Genomic DNA, 18,555 nt, shown 5'->3' with positions numbered 1-18,555 from the left:
AGATGAGGTACCGAGGCACAGAGAAGTGAAGTGACTTGCCCACAGTCACACGGCTGACAAGTGGCAGAGTCAGGTTTCGAACCCGTGACCTCTGACTCCCAAGCCCGGGCTCTTTCCACTGAGCCACGCCGCAGGGATATGTTCCTGAGGAACCCAATATTAAGGAGAAATGCTAAAGTGAAATTTGCTTGGCTCCATGTCCACGGACACAGCCGATTTTTTCACCATTACATCACATCCTCTCCAGAGAGAAGGACATTGTGGAAAGAGTATTCCCCAAACCTCCGACTGCATTCTATCCCAACTGCACAAAAAAAAGTCCCTTATGGAAGAACTGAGTATATTGCAATAGCAGTAATAGCGACAATATGATTTATCGAGGGCCCACTTGGCGAGGAGCACTGTGCTAGCTGGGAATTACGGAATAAAGAAACGACACATCCTATCAATCCAACATTTGTTGCCTGGGATCTACCTGTCCTGTTGATGTCAAAGCAAGTGAAGATTGGCTCCCGGCGCAAACTTTTCTAATGAACATTCCCTGTAAAGCTTCTATGACTTTAGGTTTATACACTCTGTTGGTATCACCATGGCCAAGTTTGCCTACGAAAGAACAAAGGAACATATTTAACAACAACCACAACGACGACAATACTACTAGTATTGATAAAACCTTACTAATGTGCCAAGCACTGTACTAAACACTGGGATACACACAGTTCAAGCAGATCGGACCCAGTCCCTGCCCCACAAGGAGCTTAGAGACTAGGGGTCAAGGAGGCTCCTTTTCCCAATTTTTACAGATGAGGAAACTGTGACCCAGAGAAGTTCAAGTGACGTGCCCTAAAATCACACAGCAGGCAAGTGCCAAGGCTGGGATTAGCTGTTCTATCCGCCAGACCATGCTCCACCTGAACTATCTCTGAAAGAAGTTTTCTTGTAAAATTAATATTTGTTGGCCTTTATTTAAATTCCCATCTAAGGGACTGATCTCGCTGCCTTAAGAAATTTGGTCATTCAAGCGACAAATAAGTAGGATGCTAAAGTTTTAGCTTCTTTATTCATTGAGATCACGGTCGGGACACGAGTTCCGATAACGCCATTCCAGAGAGTAAGTACTGACACCTTACTCTGTGCAGAGCAATCTACTGAGAACTCGAGAGAACGCGATTGAAAATATGACATGGCAATTATTTCAGTGGAACACTTTACACACTGGAATGAGTTGGTATGGACGATCTCCTCACAGATTCTAAAAATGAACTCATTCAATAGAATTGAGCGCTTACTAGGTGCAGAGCACTGCACTAAGCGCTTGGAATGTACATCTCTTTCTATGCCTCTGCCATTCTGGCCCTGCTCTTTCCTGCTTCCCTTTCTGACAAGAATAACTTCCAATAGCTACTAAAAAAAACCTTCAAGAAGGTTTTCCAGATTGACTCAAGCTGAATCTAGTCACTCAGATCATAAAAGAAAATATCAAAGACTGTCTGTCACTTGTACCTTACGTACATTCCTATACCGATGGATTTAAATTTGTCTTTCTCTTCCAACAGCTCCTTGAAGGCAGGGACTATGTCATGTTCTAGCTTTATACCTAGTAGTGTTCTGCTCAAGGAGGGTAATTAACTAAATATCTTTGGCTTACTATTAACAAACTGTCTATCCTACCTGGGGCCCTGCCTAGAAATAGGAAAGCCTTTCTAAATTTATGACTTTCCCTTCAAACCATATAAATTTGAAATTACTAAACTCTAAGGTGGTTTCTAAATTCTCGGAATAAATTGCAGAGCCTCCGAAAAATACTCAATGCTTTGGTTGCCGAAAGATGAGTTAATTTTAAAGGTTGGAAACAAAAATTTCTTGAAAATGGAAGAGGATAATCTTGGCTAATGATCTATTTTTCACCCATTTGATGGTCTTCGTCAAGATTTAACTCTGATTTATCTCATTCACTAGTCCCGCTTGTGTTCCCAAGTACAAAATAAGTTATGAAAATACGATAAAAGCTTCAATATCTCAAACGAAGGAAAAATATTTGATATAATTTTTAACGTACCATTGTCTCCTCCTCCAAAAGACCAGACAGTTCTTCCATCTTTGGACAAAGCAATTGTGTGTGAGCTGCCACAGGAAACCTCTCCTACATTGCTAATGTCTTTGACTAAAGTTGGAATGTTCCGGCTGTTGCTGTCTCCATGTCCTTGAAGGGAAAAAACCCAAATCAGAAACTTTACGAAATGAATAACTTGAAGGGAAAAGAGGACTAGAAATTAAAATACAACAAAATGTGCAGGCCTCTTTGAAAATAAAATAAAGTGGAACTTGATCCTTCCCAGGGAATACATGTACAGACTCAAACCTCTCTAAAGATTACAAGATCTTTCATTTCACGAAGTGTTTCTGTTCAATAATAAGTCCACTGGGAATATTTCAGTACTGAAATTTAAGTCAATTTCTTATGTCAGTTCATCTATGACTTAAAAAAATTGCCTGAGATATATATTTCACACAGTTGATTTCAAAATCTAACGGCCTAAAAGATATTAAATAACTCAAACCAGATAATAGTACAATTTTAATTAAAGGCTATACTAATGTTTTAAATCTTTCCACAATTAGATATCAATGACCTTACTGAGATTAGGAGTGCAAATGCATTTTGTTTTTGTTTTATGGTATTTGTTAGGCGCTTACTATGTGTCAAAAACCGTTCTAAGCGGTGGGGTAGGCACAAGTTAATGAGGTTGGACACGATCCCTGACCGGCATGGGGATTCACAGTCTTAAGTAGGAGGGAGAACAGGTTTGAATCCCTATTTTACAGTGGGGGAAACAGAGGCACAGAGTTCAGTGACTTGCCCAAGGTCACACAGAAAGCAACTGGCAGAGCAATCAGCAGATCTGGGATTAGAATCAGGTCCTCTGACTGCCGGGCCCATGCTCTTTCCACTAAACCATGCTGTTTCTCAACAGCGTCATAATAATAATAATAATAATAATAATGTTGGTATTTGTTAAGCACTTACTACGTGCAGAGCACTGTTCGTAAGCACTGGGGGAGATACAGAGTAACGAGGTTGTCCCACGTCAGGCTCACAGTTAATCCCCATTTTACAGACGAGGTAACTGAGGCACATGAAGTGACTTGCCCACAGTCACACAGCTGAGAAGCGGCAGAGTCGGCATTCGAACCCATGACCTCTGACTCCCAAGCCCGGGCTCTTTCCACTGAGCCACGCTGCTTCTCGGTGATCATCATCAGGAATGAACATATCCACTGTCTGGGGCAATGACCAGTAAAACACTACAGGTATATGGATGGACGATCCCATTAAGCCGAAATGTGCTAAGAAAACATAACAGTGCCAGGCAGCGACGTAGTGCAAGACGACCTCAAACAAAACCGAAACAGCTCTGCAAAGAGAAATACTTGCCCTGATGAATTAGTTTCAGATTTCGTTAACCTGGGACAAAATTATACTTCATTCTATCATGCATATCTTCACTCCGCATTTTGGGAGACAACACAATTGAGGGAACTGGAAAGCGCTCTTGCGGCCATAAGAGCCTGTTGGGGAATGCCACATCATCAAAGCTTCTGCTTATGAGCATTATGCACAGCATTTAGGAATGGGTCAGTACTACAGAGTCACTTTTCTTTAATGCACACTCTTGCAAGAATGCACCTTTCACTTCATAGGGCAGCCAGATAGTAGATCTACCAGTTAAAATCAAGCCATTTGGTTGTTTATAACCAATACAGTTTTAGGATGACACCAGGAAGTATTTAATCTATACACTGGAAAAAAAAATCAACATCTCGGTCTAAACTGAAAACTGAAATGAGGCATCCCGTCTTAACGACCAATTAAAGATAAATTCAAATTCTGGTGTATGCAAAACTTGATCCTCGGTTAATCTGGACCATTTGAGAATGCCTTCCAAATGGTACAGCTCTCCCCAGTTTTGGAAATCTAACTTGCTCTGAGAGGTTTTCTCAATCATTTGTTCTTTTTATGGAATTTCTTAAGTCCTTACTGTGTGCCAAGCACTGTACTGAGCACTGGGGTAGATGCCAGCTAATCAGGTGGGACACAGTCCCTGTCCCCCATGGGCCTCACAGTCTTAATCCCCATTTTACAGATAGAGCAACGGAGGCATAGAGAAGTGAAATGACTTGCCAGGGTCACACAGCAGAAGAGCGGCAGAGTCAGCATTAGAACCCAGGTCCTTCTGGCCCCCACTATCACCTCAGGACTTTTGCATCACTTTACCACTTTCACACTCACTACTTCTTGTTGCATTTTTGTACACACTGTTCTACATACTACACTACTGAGAACTTCTTATTCTTATTAGAAACTTTTTTTGTCTTTTTCCCCATCTACACTGTAAGCTCTCTGTGGACAAAGATCACGTCTTCTAATTACTCTTCTGAGAGTTTTGAACGGCGCTGTGCCACAGTAGGTGTTCAATAAATATGACTGACTGACTAAATGTCAGGTAAGAGAGGTCACTGGATCCCAGTCTCTCAGACCCAAAGCCAGCCCAAGATGTCCACAGCTCAGCCCAGCTTCTTTCTTTGGACTCCCTGCTCTTCCAACAGCCAGATTTTTAAAAATGGGTCCAGAAATTTACTAAAAGCTCTGGGTGGAATTCAGTGCTTGCACAAAGTGGAATGAATTTCTTCAGGGATGGAAACGGAACTGGTAATAACAATAATAACTATGGTACCTGCCAAGCACCGCTCTAAGCACTAGGGTAGATACGAGTTAATCAGGTTGGATACTGTCCCTGTCCCACATGGGACTCACACTCTTAATCCCCATTTTACAGAAGAGGTAACTGAGGCACAGAGAAGTTAAGGGACCTGACCAAGGTCACACAGCAGAGATGTGGTGGAGGGATTAGAACCTAGGTCCTTCTGACTCCCAGGTCTGTGCTCCTTTTACTAAGCCACGCTGCTTCTCATTAGGAAGCATCCAATGCCACTGAGAAAATCGGAGTACTCAAAAAGATTATCCACCGATCTGGAAACCAGAAAACAGGGATGGGGAAAGAAAGGAAGGGGATGTAAGAGTGTGATAGAGTCATTCTAAGGGTTCATGGTCCAGGAAGTGAAATCATCAATTATCCTGATTGCTCCTGGACCCAAGAAGCCAAAAAAAAAAAAAAAAAAATTGAGGTTCTACTGCCCCTTTGAACTATTTCACTTTAACATTTCAAAGTGTTACCTAATCTTCCGAAGTCGCCTTCTCCCCAAGTATACAATTCACCATCTTCAGTGACGGCTGCGCTATGTCTGTATCCAGCTGACACACAAACCACTACCTGCAGAATACACAAAAGCGTGTTAAACGCTGCGCTCCAAACAAGGTTAGTAGCCAAATATTCCACATTAAATTCCCCCCGTTTTTCCTTATGGTGTCATGTAGCTTCCATTGCCATATTTACCTTTGGAAAGATCAATTCAATCTTCCTTCAAAGTAAGGATGGAACCTATATCGAGTTACTTAAAGTATGATCTAAACTCAGAACTTCTAAAGATTACATCATGGGATACTCTCCACTTCAAAGGTTTTAGGATATTTGGGAGAACCGTTGCAAAAGTACTAAATAGCCCATGAATGAGCATTAGGAAATTCTAGAAAATGCCATCACACCCTTTGTGCGCTGATGAGCAGAATGGGGCACGCAGCAATATAACTCGGGACACTCAGATATTCCCCTCAATGTTTGCGTAACACATCACATAAGGAATTACGTCCCTCAAAATGTCACTTCGGTGGGGAAAGACCAAGTGGCAAAGCGGCTGCCCAATTTTTTGACAAGTCGCGGAATAAGTCAACACAGAAGCAAGGTGGTGGGGGGAGATAAGGGGAGGGAGGAAGGCGGGGGAGGTCAGTGGGACCTAACAGAACCACAACATCACCCCTACCAAGTCTCCCTCTCCAACCTGTGTGGGATTTTAAAAATCTCACTTCTCAGTGCTCGCTGACTAAGTGATTCATACATACAATTTCAGATGGAAGAGGCTGACAGGTATAGATTTCTCTGCAACTCCAAAATGGGGGCTTCAAGCGACCCATGTTTAATGCAAATTGTTTAACCTTCCTTAGCAATGTTCCCTAAAGACAGTGAACTATCTTGACTTCTTTTTAATGGTAAAGTGCAGTCCTTGTAGTCCCTGCCTGTCTTGCCAAAGTAGGTTCTGAAGGCAATCTTTTTATTGACTATGCTCTGGAATAAAAATTACAATTTAATTTAGATTAAAGCCAGAAACTGGGGTAGAGAGTGGTTCTCTGTTGCGCCTGTGAGCTGGGCTGTCCCGGAGAAGAGTTCTTTTTTAAACCCTGGTTTAAATTCTGGAGCTCAAGCTTGGGGAGAGTGGAAAGAGCCCAGGCCTGGGAATTAGAGGAATTAGAATCCTCTGTCACTTGTCTGCTGGGTGACCTTGGGCAAATCACTTAACTTCTCTGTGCTTTAGTTCCCTCATCTGGAAAATAGGGATTAAGACTGTGAGCACCATGTGGGCCATGGACTATGTCTAGCTTAATAATAACGTTGGTATTTGTTAAGTGCTTACTATGTGCAGAGCGCTGTTCTAAGCGCTGGGGGAGATACAGGGTAATCAGGTTGTCCCACGTGGGGCTCACAGTCTTAATCCCCATTTTCCAGATGAGGTAACTGAGGCACAGAGAAGTGAAGTGACTTGCCCACAGTCACACAGCTGACAACCAGCAGAGTCGGGATTCGAACCCATGACCCCGACTCCCAAGCCCGGGGTCTTTCCACTGAGCCACGCTGCTTCTCACTTGTTCTGCTAACCCTGCTCCTCTAGACTGTAAACTCATTAAGGGCAGGATACGTCTCTGCTAATTTCTCTTGTATTATACGCTCCCAGGTGCTTAGAACAGTGCTCTGCACACAGTGCTCAATAAATACTATTTACTGATCTATCCCAGTGCATAGTACAGTGCCAGGCACATAGTAAGTGCTTATCAAATATCATTCAAAGAAAAAAAGATGGGCGACAATCTACCTCCTGCCCCATATTAGTCACAGAAGATCTAAATTCGATCTGACTTGGTTAACCAACCATGAAGAGTTAATCAATTTGACTGGATATCAGATTGCCTGCCTCACCCATATTAGGTGAGGGCATAGTAAAATTATCCCATATTCCACTTGATTAACCCAATTATGGAACCCGTGTCAAACTGTGCCTTGGCAAGTCAAAATTTGATTTCTCCAGGAATCAAGAGAGTCCCCAAACCCATGTTACATTGAATTGGTATTTTCAAATTACACAATATGAGACTTTCGCCTTTGAACATAAAGGGTTGTATGTGACAAGTAAATTTTGTGAGTTGGCATGTTCGGTAAGACTCAACCTGTTTTTCACTACAGGTTGTGGATTGAATGCTCATGTGAATTAAGGAAGAGTCTTCCAACTCTACTCATCTCTCTGGATAAAACGCATGGCGACGTTGGAAGAGACGGTAGCTCATAAGCACCCTGCATCAGTCTCAGAGTGCTTACTATAACAGGCACTTTCCTTAACACAGGGTTTATGGAGAAAAAAACCTGCTTACACACGTAGCTATCCCAGAACCAAACACAGCGCTTGGCCCATAATGAACACTTAACCCCACAGTTAGTACAAATGATTGGAGGACGGACAATATAAAAATAATCATCAACTCTACACTGTAAGGAAACAGGTCTTCTAATTCTGTTGTATTGTGCCTTCACAAGTGCTTAGTACAGTACTCTGCACATAATAAGAGCTCAATAAATACCACCGATTGATGGAGTGAATAATAGATAACTCACTGTGGGCAGGAAACGTGAGTAACTCGATTAGACTACTCTCCCCAGCGTTTGGTACAGTTCTCTGCACACAGTAAATGCTCAATAAAAATGATTTATCAATCAATAATACAGCATAATTCTCTGCTACTATTCAGATATCTGTATCTTGTTTGATAAACGAAATAAACTAAACATTAAGAATAATCCTCCTCTAAGCACATTATTCAAAACGAAGTATCAATTAAGAATCTCATTAAGAAAGTAACAACGAAGGCACTCGTTTAAAAATTCCAAAATCATCCTACATACCTTTCCTTGAAGAGGTCCCTGGATGAGCTTCGGATATTTTTGTGTCGAACTATTTCCGTGTCCCAATTTTCCATAATCGCCATCTCCCCAACTAAAGACTTCCCCTTCTGTTGTAAAAGCTAAGGTGTGACCATCCGATCCTTTAGAAGATGACACTTTTTTAATGGATCTGTGAGGTTCAAATGTCAACTTTTTCAGAGTAGATTGATTATTGGAGTCACCAAGTCCTAATCTCCCATAGCTGCCTTTACCGCAGGCTCTAACAGAACCATCCGTAGAAATTACAAAAGTGCAATATTGTCCAGCTTCAATCTACAACGAAAAAGAGCTCTTTAAACATGGCAATAAAATGCTTTATTATGAATCCTTGAACCAAACTTTTAATTTAGCAAGTAAAAGTGAGATACGTATTTTTCACCATGGTGCTTGTGGCTGCACATTTACATGGCAACCCTCTGCGGGTACATATTTTGATTACAACAAAATAATAGCCTTTTCTCGGTGAGTTAAACATCTGAAGCTCATATTAATTGGGCATTTTTTCCCAACTAATTACCAAAAAAGGGCTAAGTAAAATGGTTTTCAAAATATCTTCCCATCTTTTATGAATGGGTCTGGGAGTCAGAGGACCCGGGTTCAAATCCCAGGTATACCATTTGTCTGCTGTGTGTGAATTTGGGTAAGTCACTTAACTTCTCTATGCCTCAGTTATTTCATCTGAAAAATGGGGATTAAGACCGTGAGCCCCATGTGGGACAGGGACTGTGTCCAACCTGATTACCCTGTATCTACCCCATGATTAGTATGGGAATTGGCACCTACTAAGCATTTAACAAACATTATTATTATCATTATAATTAATTTTCCTATGGAAAAAATGAACTATTAGAACTACTGCAACACACAAGATTGCATACTATGAGACTTCTTGGCAAGTAATTTAAACTGTTTCTGCCATTAGGAGGGAAAATATGCCAAGACAGAAACAACTACTTGGCCATATTTCAGCTAGGTCACGGCTGAAGAATCAGAAATCTAGGGTCGATCCTATAAATTCTGTAACTTGCATTGTCCCACTTGCTAAGAATACATAGAACTTTCACTATATTATGATTCATAGTTTTTCATAAATCTTTTGGAGACAGGGAACCATCTCCATTTTACAGATGGAGAACTGAGGCAAAGAAGAAAAGGCTTGTCTCTAATTACACAGTTGATTCATTCATTTTCATTTAGTATTTATTGAGCACTTACTATGTGCAGAACACTGTACTAAGCGCTTGGAACGTACAATTTGGCGACAGATAGAGACAATCCCTGCCCAATAAAGGGCTCACAGTGTAAACATGGCAGAGTCAGAAATGGAGCCCATATGAATCGGGATCCATGCTTCTTCACTGCCATTATATTTTCAACTCCACCATTACTTATTGGCCAAGATGAAGAAAGTGAAATAGTCACTACATCATTTATATGGAGATTCGGTGCAACAGAGTCAGAAAAAAGACAGTCCACTTAAAGATAAAACTGCTTACAGTAACAAGCGAAGAAACTAGATATAACACAGAGAAGACATTTGAAGCCACTCGGAGAGAAAAATCACTTACGTTTTACATACATTTTTTAAGTAAGGAGACTTTGAAAACATGAACATCTGACCCCCCCCTTGGTTTGCAATATAAATTGAATGTAAAATACTCACTGTCTGTGCATCAGAAAAACTTGGTGCCAGTTTAGGCTGCAGTATTTTCTCTTGGGTACCCTCTACCAACTGATGACTGCTATTACTACCCCAAACATACACTTCACAGGTTTCGGAAACAATAGGCGTGTCACCAGTCTGTATGCTATCTGGGCTAGCACAGGTTCTTGAGTAATCAGAGGCCATTCGGCAAACCTACAAAAAACAGAAACCGTAGAAAGAATATGCGGTAAACCCAGTCCAGTGCTTTCGGAAATGATGTTTCTTTTAAAACTCTCTTCCTCTGTCCTTTGCCATATATTTAACTGCTGCAATATGCCAGCTTCGTCTAAGACACTTAATCTTAGTCACCCCTATAGAGCCCATTCTTACTTGGATTTCTTTTCTAAAGTGCGATGAGAGAATGGCTGCGGAAGATGGTCTGAGAAGTCCCACTTGGCAATTCTGTCCCAAATTCCACCCTGTCCGGCCTTGGTCTTACAATCACATTTCAAAAGTCTGGACCTCTCAAATTCAATTTTTCTTGTGAATCATTAATTCAGTCAAAAAGTCTACTTTTAAAACTGAGTAAGCAATCCCCACACAAATCAACATTTGAGTTAAATGGTTCGGTAATAAATTAAGAATGAACCACTAATGGAAAAAGAATATAGTCAGTCATCCTTTACTAGTTAAGGCAGGATAACCTTGGAAAATCACAAAGTCCTGGAATGGTGTTTAGCGGCTTCACTTGCTCCTGCCTCCAGCAGATTTGAAGTGTTTCTGGAAGCTTTAAGAGGTTAGAAGCATTCCAGAGAAAAGAAGAGAGCAACAAAATCTACCCAACTATTGTAAGGCAGAGAAGGGTTTGGGTTGGGTTTTGTTCTTTCCAATTCTATCACTGAAAATAAGGCACTTTCAAACTAAAGGAATGTTTTTAATTCCATGCAAAGAATTAAAAGCAAGCAATTCAAGACTTTTGCAACATCAGATTATATTACATACCTCTTCAAATAAACACAGAGCTGCCTCATAGAGAGAGCATAAACCATCAGAAGTTCTTGTTGGCTCCCTCCACTGACTCCGATCAGCAGATGAACCCTAGAATTAAAATATTTTAGGGTGCAGTGTAAGAAGAGAAGGGAACCATATTATTAAAAAAGAGATTAGGTTCATCTGAAATGCTTTCATTTAAAGGAAAATGTCGAAGGATATTGTCAACAAAAACAAAATTCTGATTGATTTCATCTTAATCTGTTTGTCCAATTTTCCTGATTATATTTTAAGGTTCCAAAGTACGTAAGGAAGCCATGGTTTTTAACCAAATGTAAAATACACTACCTTCCTCTTTAAAAAGCACATCTCACCACAGTTACTCAGCACCCCAAATTTCTTCTAGCCCACAGTTTCGTGTGTGTGTATTTGTTTTGGTTTTTTTTTCTTACCAGTTCCTGCTATTTCTCCTTCCCATAAGAGGACTGCAGAGATGATCTTGGCATACACTCACTGAGCAGGAACAAACTGATGCGTTATAACACTTCCTTCATAATCAGAAAATGTTGCAGAACAAACACCGAATAATTCCCAAATGAAAGTAAATTAGCAGCCCCGTTGGAAAACCTAATCGAATTACATAGGCTCAGGAAGTCCAGCTTGGCTCCAACACAACCCTGAAGCAGTTCCCCGGGAAGCTGGTTTGGTTCCGGGTGGCTGAATCGGGAGTTAGGGCCATTCGAGGTGAGCTTTAGAGAAACTGATAATAATTGTGGTTTTTGTTAAGCGCTTACTAGGCGCCAGGCACTGTACTAAGCACTGGGGTCGATACAGGCAAATGGGGCTGCACACAGTCCCTGTCCCGCATGGGGCTCCCGGCCTTAATCCTCATTTTACAGATGAGGTAACTGAGGCAGAGAGAAGTGAAGGAACTTGTTCCAGGCCACACAGCAGATAAGTGGCGGAGCCGGGATTCGACCCTATGAGCTGCTGACTGCCAGGGCTGTGCTCTATCCACTACGTCATGATGCCAAACCAAACTCTGGACCAGACTTGAGTCATGTAGACTGGACCCTTAAAGTGGCCATTGAACTGTACAAGTCTCCTAGGGACCCTTCCCCTCACCCCAAGGCCTGATATGATGTCTTGAAATTCCTGGGACGGGGAGACTCTCTGGGTCTCTTGGTGAAGTGATTACATCCTAACGAGGCGGTCAACCCCATGTACGGATGGAGACTGTGACTCAACTGATACATTTCTCTTTACACCAGCACTTAGCAAGCGTTTACTAGCAGAACAGTGCTTGGCACAGAGTAAGTGCTTAACAAGTACCATAACTATTTTTATAAGTAGCTAGACTTACGAAGAAAGAAGCATTTGGTCCAGGATTTTTACCATTTGTCAGCTCCTGTCCAACTGGAGGGGTTTACAGGAAACCCACGAATGTACCTAAGATTTACTGAACCCCCTCTCTCCTTAGGTTTCAATGGAAATGTATATTTGTGTGGATTCCCAGGTATTTACATCAGTGCGACTTTTGTCTAGGACATAGTAGTGGAACGAGAAAACAGCGAAAGAAGTGAATGGGATGATGCTGGTGAAAGCGGGTGAATTTTATAACTTGATTAAAGTTTCTGAAAAATGGCTTTGCTATCTGGGTGACAAACTTTCAAGAGACTAACCAAGGAAGGTTACGGGATCTCTACCCCTGGGATGCTTTAAGAAACGGGAAAAGCAACCATCTTTTTTGAATGGCTTACTCACTCACCTATTCACTTCGCTCTGGATAAAATTATCTCCCAGGATCCCTCCCAGATCTGATTCTATTTTATCTTCAGTAGTACAACACATATTTTGAATTATCCTTAGCCTTCTAGTTTAGGTAACACTACCCATCGATTTCTAAGGCTACATTATCCATCATAAGCCTCTTTTGTGTCCAGAGTAATTTCCCCAATAAGATTTTCATCTACAAATCAACAATGTGATTCTAATACGAAGCACTAGCTGTAGAATTTAGCACAGAAATAACTTCTAAGGTTTCTGAGTTAATAAATTCAACATAAATGCTCTAGTACATAAAAAACCCACCATCTATCAATCCAACATCATGATTTTCAAAAAGAGTTAAAATCCAGATATAAAATAATCTAGGCTTGAAATATCCTTGAAATGAGTGCAACACTTGCAATTTTTAGGCATTATGGTCCCATTAAAAAAGAAGTGATTAGTGTAAATTTTGAAATAAAGCATACTAGCAAATCCACCAGCATATCACTTTACAACAGTCATCATCATCTTCATCATCAGTGGTATTTATTGAGCACTTAACGCACGCTTACCACTGTACTAAGCGCTTGGGAGAGTACGACAGTCCTATTCTTACTATTCTGTGTTTCTAATAGAAGGTATATTCTGAATCTTTTTTAGACTTATTCCTAGTTTTTATATTAGAGTGCTACCTTTTATGCTCTTTAACCAACTTCTTGATATTACTCTACTTCAGAGTGCAACATTCATGCGTTCGATGGCTTACACCTAAAAGAATTTTACATGTTGTCCCAAAACTAATTTTTCTCCTGAGCCACGGGCATTTAGAATCGTAGGTAAAAGACTGGCAATGATCATTCACGTTTTCCTTCAAAGAACCAACTCATAAATATTAACTCTTCCAAGATACCTTTCCAAAAAGAATAGTAAAACCAATATCACTGCCTGTGGTAATGCCGTATTGTACTCTCCCAGGCGCTCAGTACCGTGCTCTGCACAGAGTAAGCGCTACTGGTTGCTCTGTGGTTTTACTGAGAGATGCCGGAAGGTCAGCTGAAAAGTTTCTCTTGAAAAAGCAACTCCTCTCTATTCCTATTCTGAAGAGAAACAAATCTCCATACATACCAAAGAGCGCCTCATCTGCATTAAAATGTTCATAAAGCAGTCAAAGCTGATCATCCCCTCCAGGCTTGGCAGCAGTTTGCTTTTCTCCATGGCGCTGACGACGGCCGAGGCGCCCAGAGCCATCTCAATCCATTCTAGAAGGTACCTCAGTGACCCCCGTTGGGCCGCCAAACCGAGGAGGAGCTCAGAAGCTAACCTCCGGCCTAAAGTGTCCGCGCCCGAATTGGGGATCGTGACCCCTTTGAGAAACGTCGTGACTTGAGATAAACAGTCCAAACCCATGGGTGGGATTTTGCTTTCGTTGGCTAGCGATAACGGCGGCAAAGAACTCACAACTTCGATGGCGGTGTGGATCACGTCGTTGCAAAGACTGAGGCCGGGTCCTGAAGCGGGCATCATCCAACTCTGCCTGAGTAGTGCAAATAATAAGCTCAGTCCAGTTCTGACCCCCATCTCTATGAGGGCGTCCGTACTGGATCGGGGACGTTCGCTAACGGAATGGACGTCCGCTGAACCAAAACTGCTCTCTGGCGAATGCTGCTGCTGCTTCACTTTGCCTTTGTCGTGATACTTATTAGAAAGTGCATAGAAAACGCGCTGCAGGACGAGCAGTCGCTTCCGAAGTGCTCCGGCAAATGGGGAATCCGAACACACCATCTTAGCCAGGGCCAGCTGGCTGCTAAGGAGGGCGTCCAAATAGTGGTCCTGTTCATCGCTAGACAGAGAATCGCGTTCAAAATCCGGTAGCTGGGGTCCTTTGAGGCACAAGACCTGTTGAGGCAGGGGTACTACTTCTTTATTGCTGAGGAGTTTGGAATACAAGACGGAGACTCCTTCTCGTGTAGCAATGGATTCACTGTCTTCTGTGATCCAGGAGCTGTTCAAATGCTCGAGCCATTTCAGTTTCACGGGCGGGACCATGGCTGCCATGGTGAGTCCTATTTTGCCATTAGTCCTACAGACAGAAGAAAAATCCATCATTCAAAGGTCTAAATTAAATAAGGATCTTTCCGCTGCTGGCGGCTTCATAAGAAGCCAATAAACTACGACACTAGAATCCACGGGAAGGATTTCGGAACTAGGGTCTTCGTCGTCCTCGTGGGCCTCCTCTGCAGCCCCTTAGAGTTGCAGAGAGCTGTCTGTCTATGGTAGTTCGGAGCTAGCACCGAGGTAGGGTCAATCGAGGCAATTTCCCTGAGCCCAGGGGAAGCTTCAGATATCTGGCAACCCTCGGGCAGGAAAACAATGTGCCGCCCACCCCATTCCAGGCCAAGTCACACACAAAGACAATTGAACCCCTGAACTCCATCTTGCACCACAGCCTCTGGGTAAAAGAAGGGTTGGATAAATATTACCGGCTGATTGTTCCCAGATCATCACAACCCCCATTCCAAGAGAGTCAGTCCTAAACCCGGTCCCCTCTTAAGAACATTCTTGGTAGGAGAGCTAACCCGAGATCCTACGTAACTCTGATGTAACAAAACGACCAAAGAATTCCAAGGAAGTGACCTCCACCTGCCTGGGTGCCTCGAAAGAGTCATTTCAACTCCCTACTCACCTAACACCATCATATGTTAACTTTGCCTCACCCTGGCCTGACCTTAATGAAGTTAAAGTGAAGCGTGGCATGTTACTGACTTAATAATAATGATGGCATTTGTTAAGCGCTTACTATGTGCAAAGCACTGTTCTAAATGCTGGGGAGGATACAAGGTGATCAGGTTGTCCCATGTGGGGCTCACAGTCTCCATCCTCATTTTAGGCACATAGAAATGAAGTGACTTGCCCAAAGTCACACAGCTGACAGGCGGCTGCGCTGGGATTTGAACCCATGACCTCTGACTCCCAAGCCCGGGCTCTTTCCATTGAGCCACGCGGCTCCTTCAACTGACTTACATTTATTAGTGTAACAGACCATCTCCAGATCATCGTATCAAATCCAGCACCTATAAAATGGATTTGGATAAACTGTATTTGTAAAAAGGAAGCATAAAAAGGGCCATTTACTAGATTATAATCGCTCGTATTGAAGACGGCCTTGAATATCACTTGGACGCTTCAAAAATTTCAGGCCGAAGTCTTAGGAGAGTCTATGGGGTGCATTTTAGATATATTCTTATTTCCAGATCGCCTTTCCTCTCTTCTCAAAATAGACCCACAACCTCATCACTTCATAGAAAATGCACTGGCTTGGGTCTGAAAGAGAAGACCAACTTTACTCTCAAAATGAGCTGCTACATAAAAGATAGGGAAGGCAATGAGCAAAGATTGGGTAAACCAATAGAGCTTAAGTAATAGTAAAATTTGGTCCAAGAGAGGCCTAATTTTGTTGCCCCCATTCAAGACCACATATTCCTGGCACTCCAGCCCCTGGTTGGAAAGTGAGATTTCTTTGCGGTTTGCTATCTATCCATGGCTAGCCAGCCCTGTGGTCTCAACCCAGCATAATCTGTGCAATATGTGAAGGTATTTTGTATGTCATCGATGTGCTGTGGAAATGAATTCACATTACGATGCACTTTCCCGGTGTCAATTACATTTTGCCACCCTCTCCAGGGGCTGAACAAACAACAGTCAGCAGAAGCAATCCAGCAGCTTCAGCTTGCTGTGCAATTCTAAAATTTATCAGTTTAACGAATGCGCTTAACACTTTTTTTTTTTAATCTGAGAAGCCACGTGGTCTCGTGGAAAGAGCACGGGCCTGGGAGTCAGAGGACCTGGGTTCTAATCCCGGCTTGGGTGGGAGAGAATCCGGCTGTAAATCCTACACGAGCCCTCTTTTTCCAAGAGGCCTTCCCTGATTAAATCCTCATTTGCCCTCTTCGCCCTCCCTTGTGCATCATCTATGAACTTGGGTCTGTACCCCCTTATAAGCCCTTGATAGTCATGTGGTCTGCAACCTCACAGCTCTTGTGTAATATCTCTGTACTCTGGCATTTCCCTTAGCTGTAATTTAACATCGATAGTCCCCTCTACCATCTAAGCTTTTTGTGGGCAGGGATTTGTCTACCAACTCCACCGTAACGTGCTCCCCCAAGCACGTGCACACACACAGTAAAGGCTTAATAAGTACCATTGACTGCCTGGCTGCTGGGTGACCTTGGGCAAATCATTTAACTTCCCATACCTCAGGTTCCTCATCTGGAAAATGGGGATTCAATGACCTTTTCCCCCCTCCTACTTAGGTATTAAGCCCTACGTGGGACAGGGACCCTGTCTGACCTGATTAACATCTATCTACCCAAGTGCTCAGTACATAGTAAGCACTGAACACATGCTCCAATTATTATTATGATTGCTCACTTCTTTTGAAAACAAGTTAGGTTATTTTGACACCAAAGTCGAAATTTTGCATTGGAATTTTCTCTGGATTGCTTTATTATAGCAAAAACTCTGTCCTACTATGGTGGTAACATCAAGATCCCAGAATTAAAGTTAATTAACTTAAATTAAAAATTTAGTGAGTGTCAAACTGTGCGGATGCAGCTTTCCTAAGAGTTTCAAAATAGCTAGGTTTTGAAACTAGAAAGAAAGCATGAATGCACAAGAGTAAACAAAAACCATTATCTGTCATTCAGCCAATTTCTCAAACAGATCTGGAAAAAACAAATACACTACCATAAAAACGAATATACTTATGTTCCAAGTACATAATAACTGCAACAGGAATTATTTCACTATTTAAATCTTCAGCCAAAAATCTAATTTAAAAACAAACGGTCACTAAACTTGGGCTTATATTTTAAAAGAACTTACAACTTTCAGAATGAAAAGGATTCAGTTAATTTTCAAACCCTGCCTCCAGAGGTTTATGTGAATCCAAGCCATTTGCATATAAATAGTATTTAACTATTAAAAGGACGGAATATATACACATATATATTCTATATATGTTATACTATAGTTATAGTGTGTATTATATATACACATATCTATGTACATAAACACAAAGAAGTGTTAGAGAAATATATACAAGCCCGTAGAGTAATTTTTTATGGCAGCGATAATGTCAGGAAGCAGTAAATTTAAAGCAATTAAAAATAAACCATCCAATATAAAAAGTCACTTACTAAACGGTTCTCAGAATTTAAAAGTAAATTTGAGGGGATAAAAGTATTTCCATAGATTTTTTAAAAAGCATCTGTTCGTAAGAAATGAATAAGAGCAATAAAATAAACTCCTCTAGTAAGAAAAGAAACGCGGAGAAAGACATGCACAGAGAAATGGAGAAATCCACCCAGACACAGGGGAGATGAGAGGGACAAAGGACAGAGAGGGAGACACACACGGAGCAGAGAAAGGAAGACAAAGAGAGACAATCCCACAAGGAAAAAGAGAGACGTGAAGAGAAATGGATCCTTTACCAGTGGGCTTTGTTAACTTCCAAAAGCTTTATAGCAATATCCAAATGAAAATTACTCTCAGTAGTTAAGGCACCTTCACCATCAACTTCTACTAATGCCTAATCATGTGAAATTTAAGTATATAGTGGTTTAAAGTAAATGAAATAAAACAGGTATTTTCACTGGCCCAGAGCATCCTAATTGAGTCTACAACTGAAAGTATAGATGCTTCCTAAAAAAGGTTTTATATACAAAAAAATACATGCATAAATCCATGGTTTGGTCTTCAAAAAAAAATTTTTAAGAAACCCAGATTTGATTTTATTCACAATTAGGTATAGTTCTTAACTTGGGGAAAAGTTAACCTCAAATACACTCACTTTTCAAAAACATTACTACCCAGAAGTTAGCTGTCATTTTTACAATTAATTTAAATGGCAACCATTTAAATTAAGCCAAAACTTTAAAGACTCAAGACCTTTGTGATCCTCAAACTGTGGACTGTACCCTTGAGAGG

The 18,555-nt window shown here is 41.5% G+C and overlaps 1 protein-coding gene across 4 annotated transcripts in view; it reads right to left on the bottom strand.

Annotated features, from left to right (window-relative positions):
- HERC1 (HECT and RLD domain containing E3 ubiquitin protein ligase family member 1) overlaps positions 1 to 18,555 on the bottom strand; it is a 160,039-nt gene that overhangs the window by 116,568 nt on the left and 24,916 nt on the right. For 3 of the 4 annotated variants that reach the window (XM_039912030.1, XM_029065780.2, XM_039912032.1), the window contains exons 1-8: positions 15,592 to 15,609; positions 13,696 to 14,650; positions 10,813 to 10,908; positions 9,829 to 10,023; positions 8,127 to 8,438; positions 5,237 to 5,333; positions 2,060 to 2,203; positions 476 to 603 (exon numbers count right to left, since the gene is read on the bottom strand). In XM_039912030.1, coding sequence (XP_039767964.1) covers positions 476 to 603; positions 2,060 to 2,203; positions 5,237 to 5,333; positions 8,127 to 8,438; positions 9,829 to 10,023; positions 10,813 to 10,908; positions 13,696 to 14,650; positions 15,592 to 15,593 — 1,929 coding nt within the window. In that variant the 5' untranslated portion in view covers positions 15,594 to 15,609. Of the gene's footprint in view, positions 1 to 475; positions 604 to 2,059; positions 2,204 to 5,236; positions 5,334 to 8,126; positions 8,439 to 9,828; positions 10,024 to 10,812; positions 10,909 to 13,695; positions 14,651 to 15,591; positions 15,610 to 18,555 lie in introns of those variants that run through there. The other variant, XM_039912031.1, reaches the window with a different exon arrangement.

This window comes from Ornithorhynchus anatinus, chromosome 5 (assembly GCF_004115215.2).
Source record: "Ornithorhynchus anatinus isolate Pmale09 chromosome 5, mOrnAna1.pri.v4, whole genome shotgun sequence".
Lineage (NCBI taxonomy): Eukaryota > Metazoa > Chordata > Mammalia > Monotremata > Ornithorhynchidae > Ornithorhynchus > Ornithorhynchus anatinus.
This window is presented reverse-complemented; position numbering and strand designations above follow the sequence as displayed.